This window comes from Peromyscus maniculatus, chromosome 5 (assembly GCF_049852395.1).
Source record: "Peromyscus maniculatus bairdii isolate BWxNUB_F1_BW_parent chromosome 5, HU_Pman_BW_mat_3.1, whole genome shotgun sequence".
In the NCBI taxonomy this organism is placed as follows: domain Eukaryota; kingdom Metazoa; phylum Chordata; class Mammalia; order Rodentia; family Cricetidae; genus Peromyscus; species Peromyscus maniculatus.
The window spans coordinates 144,838,816-144,858,863 of NC_134856.1; the positions used below are offsets into that span (position 1 = coordinate 144,838,816).

The 20,048-nt window shown below is 37.3% G+C and overlaps 1 protein-coding gene across 1 annotated transcript in view; it reads left to right on the forward strand.

Moving 5' to 3' along the window:
• Positions 1 to 20,048, forward strand: part of Slc71a2 (solute carrier family 71 member 2) — a 44,620-nt gene that overhangs the window by 2,437 nt on the left and 22,135 nt on the right. The window contains exon 2 of the mRNA XM_006997470.4: positions 13,255 to 13,350. Coding sequence (XP_006997532.1) covers positions 13,255 to 13,350 — 96 coding nt within the window. The remainder of the gene's footprint in view (positions 1 to 13,254; positions 13,351 to 20,048) is intronic.

A 20,048-nucleotide genomic window follows, 5' to 3' on the forward strand; every position in this document is an offset into this window, starting at 1 on the left:
GAGAATACTGTTTTTCTTGGTTTTTTTATTTGTTTGTTTGTTTGTTTTCCTATAGTTAATGCGATGACTGGCATGTGCAGGGCCCAATGGAGGAAGTAAAAACAATGAATACCTTTAATCATAGATGTTTATGTCATATGCCAGAACCCCTAATTATGCATTTTTAATTTTTGTAGTTTCTTTCCAGTATTGCTTTCAAGTACTGTATCCTACAACCTCATTGATTTGATTTTATTCTAACAAGTTATTTTCTTTTTCTGTAGTTACTGTATATTTATACTTTTGGATTCTTTGGTTTACTACTAATCATAGGAAAGACTGCCTGGGCACAGAACTCTTATTCCATCAACAACTTTTTTCTATATCATTTGGCAGAAAGATATACGAAAAACATTGTCAAAAAGACGTCTTCTGAAAAATAGAAGAGACTTAAGCGTTCATGGAATCAGGCATTTCTTCTATGAGATCTTTTGTCTAAAAGAGAGCTGTGCCTGTTAATCAAGCTTACATTTTATTATTCTTTCTGTCCTTTCTTGCTATGAATTCACACACAATTTGAGGTGTTTTGTCAAAACTATTTTAATTATTGAATATAGATTTTTCTAGTATATAATTTTTATAGCCAAGTAGAGGAAGTTGTTTTGCAGTTATTTAATTTTTTTAGATTATTTTATTTTATGTGTATGAGTGTTTTGCTTAGATTCATGTATGTATGTATGTACCACATGAGTGCCTAGTGCCTGCAGAGGTAGAGGAAGGCATTGGGTCCCTTGGAACTGGAGACATGGTTGTGCACCATTGTGTGGGTACTGGGAATCAGACTGGGGTCTTCTGGAAGAGCATCAAGTGCTCTTAACAACTCGTGCCATCTCTCCAGCCCGTTTTGCAGTCATTTATTCTTGGGCATCTGATGACAATTAATGATTTATTGCAAAGAAAATACACTATTCATTGTAATATTTCAAGATGTTCATAGAATGGACTCTAAGAAGTTAATACTTGGATTTCAATAAAGAGTACTGATGAGGAGATTCAGAAAATCAGTAATATTCTGGTGACAATTGTTGTCTCTTAAGATGGCTCAGTAGGTAAGAGTATTTGCTGCTCAGGCATGCAAACCTGAGTTCGTGTTCTTAGCACTCGGGTGAAAAGCTTATCAGTCTCAGCATTGACAATTATAAAGCTAAAATATAAATCAACTCTGCATTATGGAATATCAAATATTCAGGCAATATTTAATTCTTTAAATAAAAATAAAGCATATCAATTTTTTTTTATTAAATTTCTTTCACCTTTAATAAGTAGTAAAATTATATATATTAAAGATTTGTTTTAAAATAGATTTATTTATAATTTATTGTGCCTTTTTTTTTTCACTTGTATAACAGTTTACCAGGCCAAGAAGTGTCTATATACCATCTCTGGATACACCATCTCTGGATTACTTATAATACTTAGTACACTAGAAATGCTATATAAATAATTACTATATGATTATTTAGAGAATAATGATAAGAAAAAATTTTGAATTTCTAGTTTTCTCCTAATATTTTCAATCCATAGTTAGTTGAGTCTGTGAATAGATGTGGAACTTACAAATTTTGGAAGGTTGGCTATATAATAAATATAATTTTAGCTATAGACAACTGGCTTACACAGATTTATAGAACTTTATTTTCCATAGCTAAATTTTTATTTTATATTACAAAACTGGCAATCACATAAAATTCAATGTTCTGAGGACAGTTTTTTCCTTTTCTTAAATAATATAGGCTACTTTCTTATATAGGCTATTTTCTTAAATTAATATAGGCTACTTCAAGGGACTATAACATCTCATCTGGTACTAGAAACACATTTGTGTCCCCCCTCACCCCCTTTAATAACCTTTTATTTCATAAAATGCATATGATTTATTCTCCAATTGAAGTGGCCAGGCTGTCTGTCCTTTAGTGTAGGGCACCCTGTAAAGAAAAAAAAACAGGCTGTGGCATGGAGGACAAATAGCTGGCGACACACGCTACAAAAATGACAGCATCTCCCTTGTCTTTCATGCTTGCAGGGATTGGATTGGTATTTGCTATGTTCTTTGATCTTTAAATTGGAGATCATGTGTGGAACAACAATCTTTTTCCAACAGTCAGTTAAGATTGAGAAAAGTTAATGCCCTACTTATCCAAACTTTTCAGTTTATATTGAGAAAGAGGTAAAGCATCGATGGGGACTGACCTTTTGGCCATTTCCACAGTAGCCAGGCCAGACTTCTTAATGTAAGAAACAAGGGTGAATGGTAAGTGAAGATCTGAATCTTGCTTTACTTGAGAAGCTGACCATTGTTGATTCCTGTCACTTCTTGCTCAGGTTTCTGGGATGCAGGCTGCCTGCCACTGTATATGCTGATTCTGTTTGAGAATAGACAACATACTATAACTGATAGGAACACACACTCAGAAAGTGTGTGATCATCTTGATTAAGTGACAACTCATTTATTGTTTACATTTGAGTTTTCTCATCTGTAAAATGTAGGTAATTGCTTCCATCTCAAAAGGATAAGATAATTTTATGTATTAAGTGATTTGTTTAGGGCCAGGTCTGTTTATTACTACTGTTATAGGGTAATTTTTGCCTGGATTTTGTTCAGTGCCTTTTGTAATACTGTCACTAGTCTATATTTCTTATACTTAGTGAGTATGTTTGCTTGGTAACTTTACATTCCAGGAAGTGAGAGCTGGAATCATTTCTTCTTTGTGCACCATTGTCCCTCTGCATCTAACTAATACCAATAGAGCTCAACAAATAGGTGTTGAGTTAGTCACTTGTAGGTCACTGTTTTTACTGTTAATGAAAGTTGGTAGAGAGGGGAGTATTGCCAGAAGTAATTCTTGGTATTATGATTTGCTTAAGTTTTTGGTTGGTGGTAAATGGTTGGTTTGAAAAGTTGTGAAGAATGATTATAACTATTTAATGAATGCATAGTCTATCCAACTTAATAAGTACAACTAACGTAATACAATGCTGAAAGAATGATTGTAGAAAAGATAATTAATCTGGATAAGCAGTAAAATTTCTTTTCCTTTTTATGTTTCTGTGAATCGTTTGGCAGTTCTTTCTGTGAAGTGCCTATATTCCATTAGAATATACTTATATATTTTTTAATGTTAGAAGTACAATATCAGTACTATACAAAGTCCTGAGATTTTTTTACCTCCTAAATGTCTGTTCTTCCTACTTTTTAATTGAAAACCTGAAGTTCAAAACTTTGGTGACTTTGCCAACAAAATGCTGCAATTTGGGGCAAAGCCATGGAATGTCAGCAGTTTTCCAAACCTAATCTACTTGAAATGTATGCATTGTAGAGGCCATAGGCATTAGTTGAATTATTAGATATGAAATATGGCATAAATAAGCTTGACCATAGGTCCTCAGTAGATCAAATAGATACAAATATTAATGCAGAACAGAAAAAGGAGATTCATTTGATGTGGCTGGGTTGCTGTGCTGTGGATTTGACTTGGTTTATAGAGTGACAGCTTACCATAAAATAGGAAGATGCAAACACTCAGGTCTGTAATGTAATATCCAGAAGTTAAAACTAGAGGAACAGGACTTCAAACTTATCTTTGGCCAGCTTGATGCCTACCTGTACTTACATGAGGCCCAGTCTCAGAACAGCAAAAGAAAACCTAGATCATTGTGGTTTCATTGGGAGGAAGAACAGCTAAAGAGGTCTTGTGACTCTCTTATCTTTTATCATTTCCTGACATGAGATTTAAGTTTAAATAGAAGGCAAAAGTTATGTAAAAAACAAGCAGTCCTGGTCAAGGTATAGTCTTGCCTCTCACTGATCCATTGTTGTCTAATTCCCAGAATACCCACAAGGTATTCTGACAAGTCATATCTGTGTAATCTCTTTCTGAGTGACAAGTTCCTCCTCTGGTAACAGGCTTTGTTTCCTTTTCCCCAGAAAGGTTCTTGTGCAGTCATTCTGATCTCTTTTTTTTTTTTTTTTTTTTTTTTTTGGTTTTTCAAGACAGGGTTTCTCTGTGTAGCTTTGTGCCTTTCCTGGAACTCACTTGGTAGCCCAGGCTGGCCTCGAACTCACAAAGATCCGCCTGCCTCTGCCTCCCGAGTGCTGGGATTAAAGGCGTGCGCCACCACCGCCCGGCGTCATTCTGATCTCTTGAGGACCGTTGTTTCAACAGCTAAAAGAAGAGGCCAAACTGTCTTTTAGAATATATTTGTTCCTTCTAAGTTCATTGCAGTACTTGCCTAGTTGGAGTGCCTATAGAGAACAAGTCTGGGAGAAACTTCCATGATGAATGACTTGGTTATGTGTTCCAGTTAGGGTTTCTATTGCTATGATAAACATCATAACAAAAACAAGCAAACAAAACAACTTGGGAAGTTGGGAAGTGTCTTAGTTTTCTATTGCAGTGACAGAACACCATGACCAAGGCAGCTTATAAAATAAAGTGTTTAATTGGACCTATGGTTTTTGAGGGTTAGAGTCCATGATAGTAGAACAAAAGCATGATGACAGGACCTACTGAAAGCCTACATCTCAGTCCAAAAGCAGGAGGCTAAGAGAACACACTGGAAATGGCATGGAATTTTGAAATATCAAAAACTTTCCCCAGTGACATACCTTCTCTAACAAGACCATGTCTCCTAATCCTTCTCAAACAGTTCTACCAACTGGGGACCAAGTGTTCAAATATATGAACCTGTGGGGTCATTCTCATTCAAATCACAAGAAAAAAAGTTTTATTTGGTTTGCACATTTCAATCCCAGCCTATCATTTTTTGGAAGGCAGGAACTCCAGCAGGTCATAAACTTATTCTCAGGAACTGAGGCACTGACTATGAGGAATGACGCCTACTGAATTGCTCTCTATGGTTTGCTAAGCTTGAATTTTTATGTAGCCCAAGACTCCCAGCTCAGTGTGGCACGATCCACAATGTGCTGTGGCCTCTCATGTCAATCATTAATCAAGAAAATGCCCTGTAGACTACTCCTACAGACCAGTTTTTGGAGACATTTTCTCAACTGAGGTTCCCTCTTCTCAAATGACACTAGCTTGTATCAAGTTTATAAAACAGTTAAACAGCATATTATGATACTTGGTTTACCCACCCCACCTCCAACCAGGTGGTATGTTAACATGAATATCTGCTTTGAGCTAAAAATTGCTTATATTCAAACTTAATGATGCAACCCTACCACCTTGGGGGAATAACCATCCTGTATCACCAGAATCAGGGTTAGGACCAGTGCCACCTAAGTTATAAAAAAAATACTGTGGATACCCAAAGTCCTCAGTTTCCTCATTCTTCCCTTACCTTTCTTTCACTAAAAATGTGTAGCCTAAAGACAAAAATGTGCTTTGGCGCCCCTTTACATGGCAATATACTTTCTCTCCCCCCTCCCACCCCCGTGTGTGTTTGTGTGTGTGTGTGTGTGTGTGTGTGTGTGTGTGTGTGTGTGTATGTGTGTGTGTGCATCCTTGTGGAAAAATACTTATAACAAAATTTATTCATTGCATATTTTCAGTGTTATGCAATCAATCTCAAGAACTTTTTACATCTCAAAAAAAAAAAAAACCCAAAATAACAACAACAACAAAAAACCCTGAAACTCCACGTCCATTAAGCAACTCTTCATTTCTCGATAAATGGCAGCAACCTTTCCTTCAGCCACTGGCCACTTCTACTTTCTGTTTCTATGGGTTTGACTACTTTAAATATTTCATGTTTCTGAGGTCACATATTATGCTTTTATGACTGGTTTATTTAACTTAATGTTTCCAAGATTAATCCATTTTGTAGCATGTTTAATGTGCTTATATTTGAAGACAGGCAGTACCCTTCTCCCTTGGAACTTGTTAGTATGTCCTTCAAAATGTGATGTAGTTAATCTTGTACTGAGCTAGTTCAATAAAAGTGTTTATCAGCTGTAGGAGTATGCTGGTAGAATTTTGGGGATCGTTATGTATATTATCATAACATGTGCAAATAGTGATACTTTGACTTCTTCCCTTCTAATTTGTATCCTCTTGATTTCTTTTAGTAAACTTACTGCTCTAGCTAGAACTTCAAGTACTATATTGAATAGAAGTAGATAGAGTGGACAGCCTTGTCTTGTTCGTGATTTTAGTGGAATTGCTTTGAGTTTCTCTCCATTTAGTTTGATGTTGGCTGTTGGCTTGCTATATATTGCTTTTATTATGTTTAGGTATGTTCCTTGTATCTTCGGTCTCTCCAATACTTTTATCATCAAGGGTTATTGGATTTTGTCAAAAGCATTTTCAGCATCTAATGAGATGATCATATGGAGGTTTTTGTTGTTGTTATTGTTGTTCAGTTTGTTTATATAGTGAATTACATTGATAGATTATTGTATGTTGAACCATCCCTGCCTCTCTGAGATGAAGCCACTTGATCATGGTGGATGATCTTTTTGATGTGTTGGATTTGGTTTGCGAGTGTTTTGAGTATTTTTGCATCAATGTTCTTGATGGAAATTGGTCAGTTATTATTATTATTATTATTTTTTTTTTTTTGGTTTTTCGAGACAGGGTTTCTCTGTGTAGCTTTGCGCCTTTCCTGGGACTCACTTGGTAGCCCAGGCTGGCCTCGAACTCACAGAGATCCGCCTGGCTCTGCCTCCCGAGTGCTGGGATTAAAGGCGTGCGCCACCACCGCCCGGCTCTGGTCAGTTATTCTTTCTGTGTTGAGTCTTTGTGTGGTCTGTGTATCAGGGTGACTGTGGCCTCATAAGAATTTGGCATTGTTTCTTCTGTTTCTATTTTGTGGAACAATTTGAGGAGTATTGGTATTAGCTCTTCTTTGAAAGTCTGGTAGAATTCTTAGCTGAAACCATCTGGTTCTGGGATATTTTTTGGTTGGGAGACTTAATGACTGCTTCTATTTCTTTGGAGGTTATAGGTCTACTTAAATAGTTTATCTGGTCTTGATTTCATTTTGATATGTGGTACCTATCAAGAAATTTATCCATTTCTTTTAGATTTTCCAATTTTGTGGAGTATAGCTTTTTAAAGTATGGCCTGGGTTTCTTCAGTGTCTGTTGTTATGTCCCCCTTTTTGTTTCTGATTTTGTTAATTTGGATATTCTCTCTCTGCCTCTTACTTAGTTTGGATAAGAGTTTAAGACTCATTAAAAAGTTTCATCTTTATCATGAGGACAAAGATATGATTATAGTAGTTAGCAATTGCTGCACAAATTGCTTTGACTTAGCTGCTTAAATCAACCTCCTTTGTTGATAGTTCTCTGGGTGTACCAATTTGAGTGGAATTCAGATCAGGATTTTGCTGGTTTCACTTGGGTTTCTTGTGCTTCTGCATTATCTGGAAGGTTGATAAGAATAAGCCATCTTAGATCACTACCTCCAAAGTATGACAGCTTGATGATTGCTGATATAAGCTTTAATGGGAAAAGTCTTCTGTGCTCTCACCTAACTGTGACTACATTTTTTTCCACATGGTGGTCTTGAACTCAAAATGTTTAAGTTCACAAGCCTGTGTTATTTCCTTTAACTTCTTTTCGTTAGAACAAGTTGCTGAGCCAGCCTCTCTCTAGGGAGGAAGAAATACAGACTTCCACAATTTATTTTTCTGTTTTAAATTGTGCTGGAGATTAAAACAAAGGTCTCATTCCAGGCTAAGCATTTGCTCTGCCACTGAGCTATGTACATCTCCAGCCTTAGACTTCCTTTTGATGGAATCAGCCAGAGTCATATTGTGAAAAGGTCCATGGATAACAGCAATTTGTAGGTTATTTTTTAAGCTCTTCAGTGGAGTATAGGGTGAGGGTAGAAATATCAATGAGTGGATGGTTAACAAAGATTTGAGGGAACAAGGAAAAGTAGTAAGAGGAGACAGCTGACCCAGAGAGGCTGCCCTAGATCCAGCTCAACTGATATAATTGGCTAATTGGCTCCAGGGAAAGGCAGAGTCCACTTGGCTCCATGCTTGTCATCATAGTTGCAGCATATTTTGTTTTGTTTTGTTTTGTTTAAGAAGGACAAAAAGGAACATATTGTTACCGAGTAGGACAGGTCCTCAGTCTGCTAGGAGACTCAGACTAGTAGGCTGGCCTCTAACATGGAGCCAGTGCTGCTGCAGCTCACACTGCTTGCTCTTCTGTGGGGAGGAGAGCATGGGGCTGCGGCACTGCCCATAGGCTGCAGGCACAAGGGTCTTGCCAGATGAGCTGGAGGAGCAGCCCAGGGCCAAGGGCAGGAGGTGTGCAGTGATCTTGGAGGACCCCAGGGGATTGTGAGTGAATCCCCAGATAATTGGACATTGAGTAATATATATTTTTGGAGTTTGGTTTTTCTTGGTTCAGATTTTGATTGTGCCATGATTCTCCCCTCTTAAAGAAAGTATTTATCTAAATTTTGATTTTAACAGGAGCCCACAGCAGAAAGACTTTGAACTTTTAAAGAGATTTTGTATGTTTAAAGAGATTTGATATATATATATTTTTTTTTCCGAGACAGGGTTTCTTTGTGTAGCTTTGCGCCTTTCCTGGAACTCACTTGGTAGACCAGGCTGGCCTCGAACTCACAGAGATCCGCCTGGCTCTGCCTCCCGAGTGCTGGGATTAAAGGCGTGCGCCACCACCGCCCGGCAAGATTTGATATTTTTAAAAGAGACTTAACATCTAATGTGTTTGAATTTGTAAGGACTGTGGGAATTTAAAGTTATTTATATTTTATATTGCAATATTAATATTAATATGCCACCTTAGGGATAAATAAGAAAGGAACGGTTCTAATTGAAAAGTGTTGTGTTTGTGTATCAAGTTGACAAGGGGTCAGTTGTATTGGCTAGTTTTATGTCATCTTGACATAAGCTAGTCATTAGAGAGGAGGGATCCTCAAATTACAAAATTCCTCCATAAGATTAGCCTGTGAGGAAGCCTATAGAGCATTCTTAATTAGTGATTGATAGGGGAAGGCCCAGTGCATTGTGGGTGGTGCCTTCCCCTGGGCTGGTGGTTCTGGGTTCTATAAGAAAGCAGGCTAAGTAAACCATGAGGGGCAAGCCAGTAGGCAGCACCCCATGGCCTTTGCATCAGCTTCTGCCTCCAGATTCCTGACCTGCTTGAGTTTCTGCACTGACTTCCTTTTATAATGAACTGTGATCTAGAAGTACATACTGAATAAACACACCCCCCCCCCCCCCCCCGCCCAAAGAAGAAACATTAAAAAAAATACAGAGTTGGAAAGGGTATAGGAGTTTGGGGTGAATATGATAAAAATGCATTGTAAGCATGAATGAAATTCTCATAAAATTAATAGATGTATTAAAAATGCAAATACACGCTTACATTTTAGGAGAGATGTTTGTTATTTTAAATAATTTCTAATTAATATTTTAAGTATAATGGTAGTAAACTAGGTGTTTTTTTTTCAAAGTGTTAAAAATGGCATGATGGACATAGACTTTATTATGTATCTGCAAGTTTGGGGTTTTGTTTTTGTTGTCTCACTATGTAGACTAGGCTGGCCTTAAACTCACAATCCTGCTGTCTCAGCTTCCTAAGTGCTAGGATTACAGATAGGCAGTACTGCAGTATGTCAGTTTTTATAGTTAGTCAGCATTGTATCCACATATCTGCATTCTAATGGTCTTCATTAAGCAGAATCCTAGGTTGAGAGCAAAGTTTACCACTGAAGCTGTGTGTGAGAGGATAGGATAGTATCATCTCCCTCCCACTCCCCCACCTTCCTGCTGAGGGCCCTTTGAAGGATCTTTAAACCAAACATTTTGAGACAGTAACACAGCTCCCTCAGAAGTTCAGTTAGCTCTGTGGCACTGGACAGTTGTTAGTAAACATCTTGACTGGGTCTCCATCCAAAACCAGTGATGTGACAGGCTTATGGTTATACACTATAGGAAGTGTTGAGTTAATTCACATTACTATATCTAGGCAAATTTATACAATGTCTTTCTGTAAATCTGGAGTTAATAAAATAATTACATAATTAGAATTTTTTTATATACCAGTTGCATGATGACCATGCAGTTATGTGGCTGACATTAATACACACTATAGCTTCACTGGTCCTTTATTAAATGCTGCTTCTAAAATTGATTTATCTATCCATTCCATCGAAAAGGCCAGCTATTACACTCTGGGATATGGCAAACTAGAGATACAAACTAAAGGCCTCAAGAGGCTTTTGTGCTCATTGTCCTTTAGAAGAAACAGATTTTTTTTTATTCTTGCACAAATTCTTATCCGAATACTCATATTATCCAAGAGACCAGGTGGTACAAATATTACAGTCAATGCAGATAGTACTAAGAATTATCTCCTACTAATGTTGAACTTCATAGCTGTTCTTTAGCCCAAGACACTGTTAAATTTGAATACCAAGAAGGTTGTTTCAGAACTAGGGTATGTGCTCTACATTCCCATTCACACCACTAATATGTGTTGAATACTTGTCAAATCTAAAGGAAACTCCATTTCCTCAAATCCTGGTGGTTAGACAAAAGCCAACATTCCTCAGGAACTTATGAAGCTGGTTTGGTTCCCCTCTACCATAAGGAACCATTTCCCTTATCATTGGCAGGAGGGACAAACGTTTATCTATAGTGCCTATTAGCATACCAAAGCACATGCTGGCTGTCTTAGTGTTTTATTGCTGTGAAGAAAAACTGTGACCACAGCAACTCTTATGAAAGAAAGCATTTAGTTAGGGCTTACTTACTGTTTCAGAGAGTTAGTCCATTATCATCATGGCAGGGAGCATGGCAGCATTCAGGCAGAAATGGTGCATGAGAAGTAGCTTAGAGTTCTACATCTGGATCAGCAATCAGCAGGAAGAGAGAGTCACTGGGCCTGGCTTTTGAAAACTCAGAGCCCACTCCCAGTGATACATTACCTCTTACAAGAAACACTTAGTCCAACAAGGCCACACCTCCTAATCCTTCTCATGTAGTTCCTTTCCCTGATGGCTAAGCATTCAAATATACAAGCCTATGGGGACATCCTTATTCAAACCATCACACTGGCCTCCAGGCTATCTCAGTATCACAAGCACCCCATTATTCATTTAAAGTCCATGCTAGCATCCTAGCCTTTCTCATCTCCCCTGCCCTAAACTCCCTCCAGCTCAGGAGCTTCCCTATCCCAGCTACTCATTTTTCTTATAGCCCTGGTATTTTGGCTATGCCCTCTGTTGGGTTTAGTCTCTCACTCTTTGCCTCCCTTTTGCTTTCTCTCTCTAACCTTCTCTCTCTGTCTCCCTCCTTCCCCTCTCAGTGCCCTCCTCCCTCCCCACCTGCTCTGTTCCTGCTTCGTTCATGGCCAGGTCCAGTCTGCTGGCCATGTTCAGTCTATTTCTTTCTATCTCTGCTCTAGACTCTTCCAGATGCCTCTGACTGTTCTCTCTCATATCTACAATAAAAATCCTGTTTCCAGTTTATGCAGTACTGACTTTTATAGAGTAGTTGCTTGGGATGGATCAGAGAACACAATAGGCAGAACACTTTACTTTTTGAGGATATTTCCATTCCACAGAGTTAGATGATAAATAGAAACAAGTCATAAATTTACTAGAAACACTTTAGAAAATATCAGTGTAAAAGGGGACCAAGGATAGGAAGTTGAAAAGGAACACTAGGAAGCCTTGTTATAGCAAAAGCTTGTGCTGAAAGTAAAAGTGAAAGATTAGTACCATTAAGGAGAGGCCTCCTGCTGTGTTTGGAACTATGGGAAGGGTGTCTTGAGGGTACGACCTGTGCCCCCAATACCTTCTCAGCTAAACTTCCAATTCCTGAAAGGATAAGGCAGTAGCTCTCAACCTTCCTAATGCTGCCACCCTTTAATACAGTTCATGTTGTGGTGACCCCCAACCATAAAATTGTTTTTATTGCTACTTTGTAACTGTAGTTTTGCTACTGTTATGAATCATAATGTAAATATCTGTGTTTTCCATGATCTTAGGTAACTCCTACGAAAAGGTCATTTTTGACCCACTGGGTTGAAAACTGCTGCCCTAGGGTTTTTGTTGTTGTTTTCTCCTGGAAAGCAGTTGTTACAATTTACAAAACCTGCAGCTAATGTAGTCAAAAGAGATAAGGATTCATCCCAAATTGGTAGTAGAATTAGTAGGAATTTAGTAGTGTAAGCTGTACTATGCTGTCTTTGAAGGTATGAGAGACAGGTTGTCCTGGGTTCTTCCTCCATGATCAGAGAGCTACTGAGGCCAGGCAACATGTGGCAGTTTTGGAATTGCTGCAAGAAGTCCCTAAGAGGCCATTGAGTGAAGCTATATAAGAAGCCTGGGTTACAGTGGAAACACTGAGATGTTGGAGATGCTAGAGCCTTAAGACATCTGCTAAGAGGAGTTACATAGATGGAGTAGAACCAGCCCTAGAGAAAGATTGCAGGTAGCAAAGCTGGAGGGACTGAGCCTTCTAAGCTCCCTGAAACTAAAGCATGAGTTAAAGGTCATGGAGCTACAGGGTGATGGTTGTTCTGCTGGGTTTGAGTCTTGTTTTATTCCTCTCTTTTGGAAGGAATTGTGTATTCTGTACCATTGTATGTTAGACGTGTGTAATTTGCCTTTTGATTTTACAAAGGTCACAGTTAAGAAATTGCCTTGAGTATCAAAAGAGACTTTGAACTTTTTAATGCTTGTTTTTTTTTTTTTTTTTTTCAAGACTGGTTTCTCTATGTTGTCCTGGCTGTCCTAGAACACTCCTGTAGACCAGGCTGGCCTCGAACCCGAGATCTGCCTGCTTCTGCCCCCTCAGTGCTGAGATTAAAGGTGTATGCACTACCTGGCTTTGACTTTGAACTTTAACATGGTGTTGTTACTGTAAAAGACTACCAGACTATTGCAGTTGGACTAAGTACATTTTGCATTATGATAATGGCTATGAGCCTGAGGAGCTGCAAGAGAGTAGAATAGTTTTGAATGAGAAGTATCCTGGTAGTCTCTCTGTAGTCTCTCAGCCATCTGCTCCATTTGCCTTGTACCATTCTAGACTCTCTTTCTGCAACTATAAGTCAAAATAAACTCCCAAAAAGTTGTTTTTAGTTATAGTTTTTATCACAGTAATGAAAAATAACTAATATGTAGCTGTATCCCTGGACCCTAGAGTATGATTTTTATCTTGAGTGGTATAGGTGGTCTAAAGTTTATATATTTCCCCATGCCATTTCATGTTAGGCCCCTTTATTATTGTTTTTAACTGCTTTCTTTCTTTTTCAGCTACAAGGCTTTGGCCAGCCAAGTGTTTTCCATGCTGCAATTGTCATCTTCTTTGAATTCTTTGCATGGGGCCTGTTGACAACTCCAATGTTGACTGTAAGTATCATTGAACTGTGTCTTTCATCTTTAGACATGCTGTATATGAAATACAAGGCACTGTTGAAATTGTATCTTTATTCGGATGTTAGTGACTTTTGATTGAAGGACCCAATAAATAGAAGATTGGTAAGTACTTCATAATGATGAATATAAGAATGGTCATGTGCCTGGTTTTGATAACTTTTCTATAGCAGTTTCTTTAAACCAAGTATTAAATTTTTTTATTTTTTTAATTTCTTATTTCTTTTTTAAAATTTATGTATATGACTCTTTTGCCTGCATGTATATCTGTGATGGTTTGAAAGAAAATGCCTCCCAGAGGAAATGGCACTATTAAGAGGTCTGGCCTTGTTGGAGTAGATGTGGTCCTGTTGGAGGAAGTGTGTCATTGTGGAGGCAGGCTTTGAGGTCTCATATATGCTCAAGGTACTGCCCAGCATCTTAGAGCACTTCCTGTTGCCTGCAAGATGTAGGACTCTTAGCTACTTCTCTAGCACCATGCCTACCTGCATGCTGCTGTGTCCCACCATGATGATAATGGACTGAAACTCTGAACTGTAAGCAAGCCACCCTAATTAAATGTTTTCCTTTATAAGAATTGCTGTGGTCATGGTGTCTTTTCACAAAATTAGAGACTCTAACTAAAACAATATCTATATACTTCTTGCTTGCTTACTTTTGGAGATATGCCTACTGTGAGAGACATCAAATCTTCTGAAACTGGTGTTACAGATGGTTGTTAGCTGACATGTGGGTACTCAGAATTGAACCTGGGTTCTCTGAAGTGATGGTACAGATTTTAAGAATTATAACAGTTAAGGTACGTTTTAAATGCCTTTGAAATTAAGTTTCAGTTGTCTTTACTTGTTTTTAAAAATAGGCCAGGAGCAGTGACACATGCTTTTATTCCCAGCATTGGGGAGGCAGAGACAGGTGGGCTCTGAGTTTGAGGCTAGCCTAGTCTAGAGTGAGTTCCAGAACAGACAGGACTGCAAAGAGAAATACTGTCTCAAAACAAAACAAAACAAAACAAAACAAAAAAACAAAAACCTGAAAACAACCAAAAAAATAAAAATAAAAACCTAATACTTGTCTCTTCTCAATCATTATTTTGCCATACCAGAAAGTTCCTTTTCATATGTACAATTTTTGTTTCAGTTAAATCTTGAAAATACAGAGGTTTACAGGGTGGCCATATAACCATTAGCTTATAGAAGACTTTATACATTGCTGAGTATAAACATCTTGGTTGATAGTTACATTGAAGGCTTGAAACACATCATTCCATGTTTCCTGAGTTTGTAAGGAAAAAATAAAGCCTAAATCATTCGTCAACAACCCTTAATTTTTAATGTTATTTTTTTCTTTTGTACTTTGAACATCTTGACTATGATATAGCTTATCAATTTAGGCTTCCATTTCTTTCTCTAGGTTTGAGACATATTCAGATGTGTTTTCATGAAATAAATTATCTTTACCTAAATACATGGCCCTCAGTTTCCTCTTCTGCCCCATTGATTTCTCAGGTTTGGTCTCTTGAATATGTCTCAGACTTAGAAGTTTTGATCATACTTCTTGACTTTTTTATTTGTACATATGTCCAAATATATTATTGTCTCAGCCTTGTTCTCCATCTTTGAAATTTGTTTTTCTGCTTGATCTTGTCTGCTTATGATGTTTTCCACTCTCCTTTTTTTTTTTGTTTTATTTAAGCAATTGATTTTTTTTTTCATTTCCAGAATTTGTGTTTAATTCCCTTTCCGAGTCTGAACTTTCTTGCTGAATTTCTCCTTCCTGAACTCCTTTCTTAACTTCCTTGCTGAATTATGTTGGTAATATTCTTGAGTGGGTCATCCTAAATTGAATCCCTTACTTCATTCGTCTGCTTGAGTCTTCTCCATGGTCACTGATCGTTTGAAAAGTAGGAATCTGAAATCTTTTTATTTGGCATTTTTAACTATCTCCCTATCTTTTGTTTCCAGTATTGAGGAGTTGTGAACCTGTAGAGGGTTAGTTTCTTTGTTGTAATTTGCACATCTGTTGGGATGGAGGTGTCCTTCAATTTTATCTCTCCCTCCCCCTTTCTCCACTCTTGTTATTGTTTGTTTGTTTTGCTTTGCTTTGCTTACATGAATCCTCCTGGTGTCCTGTCTTCGTTTGGATATTTGTTCTACTGCTATTTCAGGGAGAAGCTGACTGAAATAACTTACACAACAATCTGACAACAGCTCCAGTGTTAACTTGTATTAGCAAATATCTGTGCCCTTCATTTGTGTCCCTTTAAAAGTTGAGAGGCAGCTGTACTTGGGTATTGGTTGATGAAACCATGGTTTATAGGTTTCTTTTCTTTTGTTTGGTTTTTTGTTTGTTTGTTTGCTTGCTGTTTTTTCATAGCTGCTGGGAAGGACAGAATAAAGTAAGACAGTAGAAAAATTTATGGGGCTAGAGGTGTGAGAATTAATACACAAACAGATGTTAAAACTTTACCTAACAAGATAAAAGTTAAAATACAATGATGAACAAAATATAAAAGTGTAAATACATTGAAATAAGGGAGGAAATTAAATAAAAATGAGCAATAAAATAGTATCATGACCTTTGCCAATGATTCTTCCTATTTGAGAAGATACTGTTTATCTCAGGGGAAAGGACTGGTGGTCTCTGTAATTCAAACAAGTTAAATTAGTAGAGTTTCTATTGTAAGTCCACTTTCTGACAGAATTCCCCAGTATGTGCTCACCCCTCTAACCCCCATGTGCAAATTACAACCTTCTCTCGAGTGTTTTGGGAATTAGTATATGTGAAGGGCTTTCTTTGACTAAGGCTCCGAGGAGGGGTCTAAGGCCTTTTCTCCAGCTTCTTATATTTTCCTTCTACCTCCTACCCTTTTCCTTCTATCACACTCAAGTTTTATGGGACACTTTCCAGAATCCTGTGTAGCTTCCCTATGCAAATGAGCTCAGGGAGAAGTGGACATAGAGGATCTCTTAGCTGCAGACTCCTATACCACATTTACATTACTCTTTCCAGTTGGCTGTGTCCCACTGCCTCCCTCATATATCTTATCTAGCCTTTTAAATTTCCCTCTAATGTTCAAAGCAGATAATTTTTGGGGTGGTGGAATGTTCCTGGCAGACTCTGAAACAGCCAGCTGAGAAGCTGCCCTACAGCCTCTTGAGTTTCTGAGCAGTTATGCTGCTTGTATAAATTTGCTTAAAATGAATATGTAAGTGTGAAGAGTACCCAGTTGCTAATATAATTTTATTGTAATGTTATTTAAGAAATGTAGCTAAGTGAGTGAGTGTGTTAATTTTTCTTCTGTGGGTTCTTCACTTTGGTTAACTTGCCTTAATGTGTTCTCTTGGTTCCTGACTTTCTCCCCTGCTGTTCACCCCACAGTGTGTTATCCCTATTCTGTTTTTTTGATTAAGGAGATTGACTTCCTCTTTAAGAAAAACATTTTGCATTGGCATATGCCATTTATTTCTGCCCTTTTTGATTGATTTTTTAAAGTGATAATTTGTGATTCTTTGATAAGGAAGGAACAAAATTAGGGTTTATTTAGTCACAGCTAGTACTCATCTATCCTCTTTTACGTTTGTGTGTCATTCTGTTTATTCCTTGGCATCTTGAACCACCACCCACAGTGGTTTAACTATTAAGATGATAGCATATGTTTGTTTTTCATTTTTTAATCTTAATGTAGCAAGTGAGCAGCACTTTTTTATTTTTAATGAGGCAAAACCAGAAGAATCTAAAAAAACAGTGTTGGGATCATGATTTGGAAACTTAGAATACTATTATGTATTAATATTTTGTCCAGTTTAACTTCTTGGTCCACAGTCTTTGAGATATGTTACTTAGGTAGCCATGGCTTAGCTTACTGTTTTAATTCATTTATTTGATTATATAAATAAAGTTTACATCACTAATGTCTTGTAGCAGTTTTATGAAATTGCTTTCATGTGGGCCTACCTTCTAGTACTACTAGTAGTATTAGCACATTAAAAAGACCTGTCCCTCATTTACATGCTCTTTGAGGGTCTAATCTTAATTTAGTATGAATAATGTGATTAAACTAATACCTAGGGTACATTTGAATCAACTGCTTAATTGAATAAACTATATTTAATAGTCTTAGAAACTAGAATTTCATTTCTTTTAATTTATAGAATTTATTTTTCAAGCTCACTTTGAAACCTCAGTAGACACTTAAGAATTGAGTATTTCCTACTCATTTATCTTTTTCATAGTCTGAAAAACCCAGACTATGCTTTGAACACTTTCTTGTGACATTCACTTCTCTTATCCTTTATTCTTAACTGACTCTCAAGATAATGTGCCCATTCATTCCTTCATTTGACTAACATACATTTTTCTCTTGTCTACCACTTGATCTTTGACTAGCTTTTTTGTCTCCTTAATAAGTGTGTCTTTCCAGGATTTACAATGGCTGTAATGAGGTACAACTGTCTACTAGACCTTTTGGTCACATAAATAGTCTCTTTGTTGGATAATTTACTCTTCACGTAGTGGGAGAAAAAAAAAACAGTAAAGTCAATGTTGTAACTAGAGTCACATGTATACTATCTTGATTTCTAGAATCATGAGATGCCACAGACTGACTTGTTAGCTTTAGTAGATGTACTTGTTAGATTTTGTAGGGTTTATTTATTATTTATTTATTTTTTAAAATAAAATTTCCAGAATGAGCCTGTATCCAGGACCCTGCAAGTCTCACAGCAGGGAGATTATCCTAGAGAGGTGAAGAATGAAACTCCAATCAGTACCATCTTTGCAGGCACTGGGTCAAAATTTCCAGTCTGACTTTGGGGTTTGTTTTTCTTACCTATTTAAGCATAGTAAAGCTTTGGAAAAAGGTTTCTGCGTAAGAGTTATCACAACAAAGCTTTAGACATAACTACAATGAAACTCCCTAGCAAAGTAACAAAGCACTATGACCTTTATGATAAGAATGAGTTCTATTGGCTGATAAACAGAATTTAGGGTTAGGGCCTAGAAAGGAAGTGTTTATAATAACCATAAGAACAGGTTCTGTTGGGAGGATGCAAAGTACATGGGACCTCTTTCATATAGTTTCTATTCACTGAAAGACAGAGCTCAGGATTAGGGCCTAAACAATTCTCAGGATTTGAGGGAAATTCAGGTAGAGGCTGACTCCTAATACAATAGCAAAGGATTACCAGGTTATTTAACAGCTCCACTCTAGTATTCCCGGTGACCAGGAATCATTCATTTCTTTCCATTGAAGAAAATAAGCCTACATGACTGACATCCTGGTTTCTCCAATGCATACTCTAAGCTGTGCTTCCTACAGGCTCATTTATGTAAATGATAATTATTAAAGTCAGTAAGTATCACTCACTAACTATTTGATCAATATTATTTGTTAAATCTTTGTTTACTATTGTGTAACTGACAGTGTACAAAGCATTAATCTAATCAAACAGATGCAATGAGCTTTTCTTGGCATTTATTTCTCTTACTAATACATATTTTTGTCTGTCACACATTTTAAGTTTATTTATTTAAATGAATGCCTATACATGTGTGTACACATGCCAGTGGAAGGTGTTATTTATTTACCGGGTACAAGAGAACATGAGGTACAACAGAACCCACTATAAGAGTTTTTATTAGGGGAGGGAAAAGAGGGATTGTGCAATAGGCCTACTAGAAATGAATGGTGAGGAAAGAGTGGAGAACAGGTAGAACCCGTTTATAGGTGGCCTTCCCCTCCCCTCATCCCCCCACCCCCCCCCTCCCCGCAAGCATTCACATATGGGTTTGTAGCTATGCCGCACATGTGCATAGATTACCTGATCACACTGCATGCAAATGTAGGAGGTAAGGCCCTGTGGTGACTAAGCATTCTGCCTGACTGATGAACAGTGCATGTGTGATCCTGTAGCTGGGGGTTGTCTGGGAATTATAACAGAAGGCAGAAGAGAGTATAGGATACCCTGGAACTGGAGTTACAAGTACTTGTGAGCCCTATGATGTGAATAATGAGAATTGAACACTGATTCTCTATGAGAACGGTGAACAACACTCTTAACTGCTGAGCCATCTCTCCAGTTCCATTTGTCATGTATTTTTATATATGTAAACAAGGTAATACTTTAGCAAAGACTTTGCTAATCTACAATAAAATTATAAAAAGAAGTGACAAGACAGTGTAAAATAACTATTAGTCTCCTTGTCTTCAAATTTGTGATATATGCATCATTATACTGCCTCTGGCATCAATTACACCAGAAACAAAGCCATTAGAACAAATTAGCATTCTCCATAAGTTAGTGGTCTGTAAACTGTAGTCCCTGGGCCATAACTAGCATGGTGTTTTGTGTGCTTAGAATGGCTTTTATAGTTGTGATTAGTTGGTATAAAGCAGCTAAATGTTACCATTTTTTAAACAGTATATTGTTAATATTTTAATTGATATTTAGTTGGATTTCCTCTGATTCTCCACTCTGATGCCCCCTCCCCCCTTTTTTTTCTTTCTGGATCTCTGTATTTCCTTCTGTAATCAAAGACCTTTTTGTTTTTTGTGACTTTGGTGCAGTTCTGCCTTGTAGAATGTTGTTTGTAATATACAACTGATGGAGATCTTCATTCTGGTGGAGAAGAAACATTTTTATTTTAAGATTTGTATTAATTGAACCTTTTAGAAG